This window comes from Dendrobium catenatum, unplaced genomic scaffold (assembly GCF_001605985.2).
Source record: "Dendrobium catenatum unplaced genomic scaffold, ASM160598v2 fragScaff_scaffold_1247, whole genome shotgun sequence".
Classification (NCBI taxonomy): domain Eukaryota; kingdom Viridiplantae; phylum Streptophyta; class Magnoliopsida; order Asparagales; family Orchidaceae; genus Dendrobium; species Dendrobium catenatum.
The window spans coordinates 18,286-23,214 of NW_021319709.1; the positions used below are offsets into that span (position 1 = coordinate 18,286).

The following is a 4,929-nucleotide window of genomic DNA, read 5'->3' on the forward strand; positions in this document are numbered from 1 at the left end:
CCTAGCGGTACCGAGCAATTACATAGCGGTACCGAGCATGTTACTAGCGGTGCCGAGCATGTACATAGCGGTGCCGAGCATGTACATAGCGGTGCCGAGCATGTACCTAGCGGTGCCGAGCATTTTTTTTAATTTTAAGAGGTGGACGTCACATTTAAACAATTTGGCCGCTACTTTGCGCCGTGCGCCATGTGCCATGGCTCACATGTGGCGCAAATAGCGCGCGCTATTTTAAACACATGCTCCTCGTCATGAACATAGCATCGTAGGTGCGCCGCGCAGTGCCGTGCGCCATAGAGTGCGCTATTTTGCGCCATTGACAACTATGAGTGGCACTATACATTCCGTTGATGCTTGACTGGGAAGTCATCAGAGTAGAAAGTGCTAGAGATGAAGGTTTGGGAAAGATCAGGTCAGATTTACTGAAGGAACTGGGTAGCCACCCGAGGTACTTATTGGAGGGAGACAAACTGCTATATCAGGGGAAATTTGTGATGCCCTGGACTTCGATCTACATCCCAAACTTACTCCAGGAGTTTCATGGAAGCGCGGTGGGGGGCCATTCAAGTGTACAGAAGACACACAGGAGGTTAGCTGCGGAGCTGTAATGGAAGGGAAGGCATAAAGATGTAGAGGAGATGGTAGCCAGATGTGAGGTTTGCCAAAGGAATAACTACCTCGCTATGTCACCAGGAGGATTACTATAGCCGTTAGCTCTACCGGGTATAGTGTGGGAGGAGATATCTATGAATTTCATAGACGGGTTGCCCCACTTAGAGGGGTTCACGGTGATCTTAGTGGTGGTGGACAGGTTGAGCAAGTATGCACATTTCATTCCTCTCCGACACCCTTACACCGTAGTGACAGTAGCGTCAGCCTTCATCAGGGAGGTGGTTAGATTACACGGAGTACCAGAGACGATCGTATCATATAGAGATAAGGCGTTCCTCAGTCACTTTTGGAGGGAGTTATTTAGATTACAGGGGACAGTTCTCAAGAGGAGCACAACTTACCACCCATAGACGGATGGCCAGACGGAAGTAGTCAACAAGAGCTTGGAGACATACCTGAGATGCTTTGTGCCAGAGACACCCAAGTTATGGGCCAAGTAGCTATCTTGGGCAGAGTACCGGTACAACACATCTTTTTATTCTGCTTCACAGATGATCCCATTCAAGGTGTTGTACGAACTGGATCCCCCACACTTGGTGCACTTTGGGAGTAGTAGTACCCCCGTTTCGTCAGTAGAGTAGTACTTGGAGGAGAGGGACCGAGTGCTAGAGGAGTTGAAGAGGCATTTACTGAGAACTCAACAAATTATGAAGAAATAGGCGGATGGGCATAGGAAGGACATCCAATTTGAAGTGGGGGAGAGGGTGTTCTTGAAGCTCCAACCTTATAGACAGAAGACAGTCGCTAATAGGAGGAATGAAAAGTTGGCTCCAAGGTATTTTGGGCCTTAGGAAGTGCTGAAGAAGATTGGGGCTGTAGCATATCGACTGAAATTACCACCAGCGGCGACTATACATCCAATTTTTCATGTCTCACAGTTGAGGAAGGCCATTGGTGACTACACAGCCAACCCCGAGCTACCAGGGACACTTACTGAGGATTTAGAGATGGTTCTAGAACCCATAGAGCTGGAGGGGATTTGCCAGAGTGAAGATGGAACTAAGTGCTGATCAAGTGGAAGAACCTCCTTGATTACGAGGCCACGTGAGAGCCATATGAGAGGATGAAACAGCAGTTTCCTTGTTTTTACCTTGAGGACAAGGTGATTCTTTGGGATGCAGTATTGATGTGCTGCCAGTTCCTGAACCGGCCCAAGGGCCGATTCGGGTTTTAAGAGGCGGACATGTTCCGCCTCCCTTGGGTTTGACTGGCCACATGGTGGGCCCCATCTTGCCAAATAGATTTGAATTTCAAAGAGGAGGGGGCGGCTAAGGTTTGGAAGGAGAATATTTTATGAATGTTTTTGTATTAAGAGAGAAAAGAAGGATTAGAGGGAGGATTATGTTTTGATTGATTGAATTTAGGATTTTTTGGAGGCTTGAGCTCTAGACAATCTTGTCTAGAGATTTGGGAGAGACGATCCTCCTCTCGTATTGAGGATCTCTTGTATCTTTTTGCTTTGTTCTTGTTTTCTTTGATTGTTATAAAAGTTTGCTATCGTTTGTTTGTTCTTCCACCATGATTCTTTCGTTTTCTCGCTGTTTTACTAATTATTGATTAGGTTTGCTTGCAAACTGAAGTAAATCTGATAGGATTACTTGCGAACTCAAGTATTTCCTATCAAATTTATCTAGATTATAATCTTATTGTAATGTTGCCTTCTATTAAATGCTGTATGTTTGGTTTAGTTCTACTTGAACAATGTAATTTGAGCACTAATAATGATTATGATCTTTCTTTTTTTCTCTATCATTCACGTGGTCATTAACCTAAATTCAGATGTTGATATATTGACCTGCATCTAAATGTCATAAAAAAATACGACCTGAATGTCATTTATGTAATTATTTCACATGTATGCTCTCAAACCAGAAAACTAATTTTTTCTAGTAACATGACATAATAGTATATGGCAAATGCTAGCCAAACATGTTTTAAGTCGGTTCCTGGCATCCTAGCCAAGTCATTGTTGTCAGTACATTTATTGGATTGAAGCTCACTGTGGGTGTTGGTTTGTAGTTATGTATTTTTTGAGCCATGCAATTTTACAAGGTGGGTTATTATTTATGTTAACCAAAATATATGATCCATATTTAACAATGATTTTCATGTACTTCTTTCATTTAATTAAGTAGCTGCCTAACATTCTAAACAGGGATTGGAGTTGAATTCTATTGATTTGGCCTTTGTTGTGTTTACAATGAGGGATTGACATGCATATCATTAAGATCTTATTTATTTACATATTTAGCACCTAAATTATTATATTTATTTATATAATAGTTTTTTCTCTAAATAGAATGAAGATATCAATAAGATTAACTTATCTGAAGTAAAATACACCTTTTCATGCATATATGCTAATATCTTTTAGACATTTGGGCGATATATAAGTAAATATAAAGATTTAGGTATTATATATGTAAACACATCACAATGCATTGTTGTGTTGTATGTAAATCCCACTTATTAAATTTGTAACTTTTCAGTTTCTTTTTAATATTATCATTAAATGCATTTGCTGTCAACTATTATAGCTTTTCTTTTATTTATCGTTGAAATTTATTAATGTTTTGATATTGCTGTAATCTTATCCTCATTATTGGAGCCATTATGTTTTTTCTAGTCCTTTCGACTGCTACGACTGGCTGTGTATCATGATAATGACAGTGTTTCTTGGAACCCTGGAAAGAGCTGGGAAGATTTGAATCCTGCAGATTGGAGTGAGGTTTTATGATATTTTATTTCAGTTATTTTGTGTTGTATTTATTTGAAGCTCCATGTGGTAATGTACAAATCCATTGACTAAATTTTTTGAACGGTTTAGATTTTCCAAGATGGAATTGGTGAGCTTGATGGCGACAAAACTGTGTCTTTATGGGCAAAGGATCGGAGATACTTGGTATCCCCTATAAATGGTGTTCTTAAATACCATCGTCTTGGAAAGCAAGAAAGGCAGAACCCCCAAATTCCTTTTGAGAAAGCCTCACTTTCCCTCACTGATGTTTCTTTGACTGTTTCTGAGGTCCTCTGCACTTTATAAATGATATGATCCCTTGTGAAATATATCATAGTTCTGTAAAAATGATCTTTTCATTTTAACTATCAGGCTCAGTATTATGATGGCATAAAATTACTTGAAGCAGTTTCTACATATAAGACACGTGTTGAGGTTTCTCATTTGAGACCTGTAGTGTCAATTTTTGAAGATCCTCATGCATGGTGGCGCTATGCAATGCTGGCTAGCATGCAGCAAAAGAAACTTTGGTATGTTTTGTACTCGATAAACTATTGGAACTTCACCATTGTTAACATTGTTCCGTTAAATGGTATTTAGTTTAATTTTCTAGAGTCTTTTATCCAATAACTTCAAAAGTTTTTTGTCCATCCTTTGTCAATCCGTTTAAATCTCTCGACATGGCTCTTAGGGTGAATTTTTTTGGTTCTTTTAGACAGTTCATTGTTTGAGCCCATCTAATTTTAGTGTTTTTTCTTCTGCAGTTATTGGTTATCCTGGGAGAGGATCAAGCATCTTTGTCAACTTCGTCGTTGCTATGTTCAGATTTATGCTTCTTCTTTGCAACAAACAACTAACACACATGTTTCTTCCTTGCGGCAGATTGAGAGAATTCTGGATTCAAAAGTTATATTACTTTGGAGGTGTGATTTGATTTAGATATGCATTTTCTGTTGTTTCTTTTCTGAAAATTCCTTCATTTCAAAATTACTTATGTTGCTTCACATCTAGTTTTTGTAATGTCGTCACTTTACGAACTGTTATCTGCATTTTAAGGTTGCTGGCGCATGCTAAGCTCGAGTCAGTGAAATCAAAGGAGTCATCTCAGCAGAAAAGCGCCATGAAAAGAAGCTGGTGGTCTTTTGGATGGTTTGTAGCAATACATTTCTATTTTTCATATCATTCTCTTTTTATAATTTGGTGTTTGAGGGAAGGGAATATTACATTTTGGTCTCTGTTTCAAGGGATCCTTGATGCTTTGGACCCTTCACTTGGTCTGTAGAGGCTTTTATAGAGTACATCGGATAAGAGTACCTATGCTCAGTTTCTTTCTCCATACGTAACATTCCTTTTGTTGCATGTATCCCCATTTGCATGTAGTCACCATCAATTATATGCTGGCTGTTGTTTGCATTCCTTATTGCACCTATGCTCAGTTTAAGATTACCTAACCAGCCAACCTGCTATGGGCTGTTGACGAATATTTCGCACCGACTCGACCCCGATCGAGCCCGACTAGG

General features: G+C 39.8%; 1 protein-coding gene across 1 annotated transcript in view; it reads left to right on the forward strand.

Annotated features, from left to right (window-relative positions):
• Positions 1 to 350: 350 nt before the first annotated feature.
• Positions 351 to 4,929, forward strand: part of LOC110093724 (putative vacuolar protein sorting-associated protein 13A) — a 40,828-nt gene continuing 36,249 nt past the window's right edge. Inside the window, exons 1-9 of the mRNA XM_028699327.1 lie at positions 351 to 589; positions 694 to 820; positions 1,464 to 1,675; positions 1,794 to 1,890; positions 3,299 to 3,400; positions 3,500 to 3,697; positions 3,782 to 3,939; positions 4,174 to 4,332; positions 4,466 to 4,558. Coding sequence (XP_028555160.1) covers positions 351 to 589; positions 694 to 820; positions 1,464 to 1,675; positions 1,794 to 1,890; positions 3,299 to 3,400; positions 3,500 to 3,697; positions 3,782 to 3,939; positions 4,174 to 4,332; positions 4,466 to 4,558 — 1,385 coding nt within the window. The remainder of the gene's footprint in view (positions 590 to 693; positions 821 to 1,463; positions 1,676 to 1,793; positions 1,891 to 3,298; positions 3,401 to 3,499; positions 3,698 to 3,781; positions 3,940 to 4,173; positions 4,333 to 4,465; positions 4,559 to 4,929) is intronic.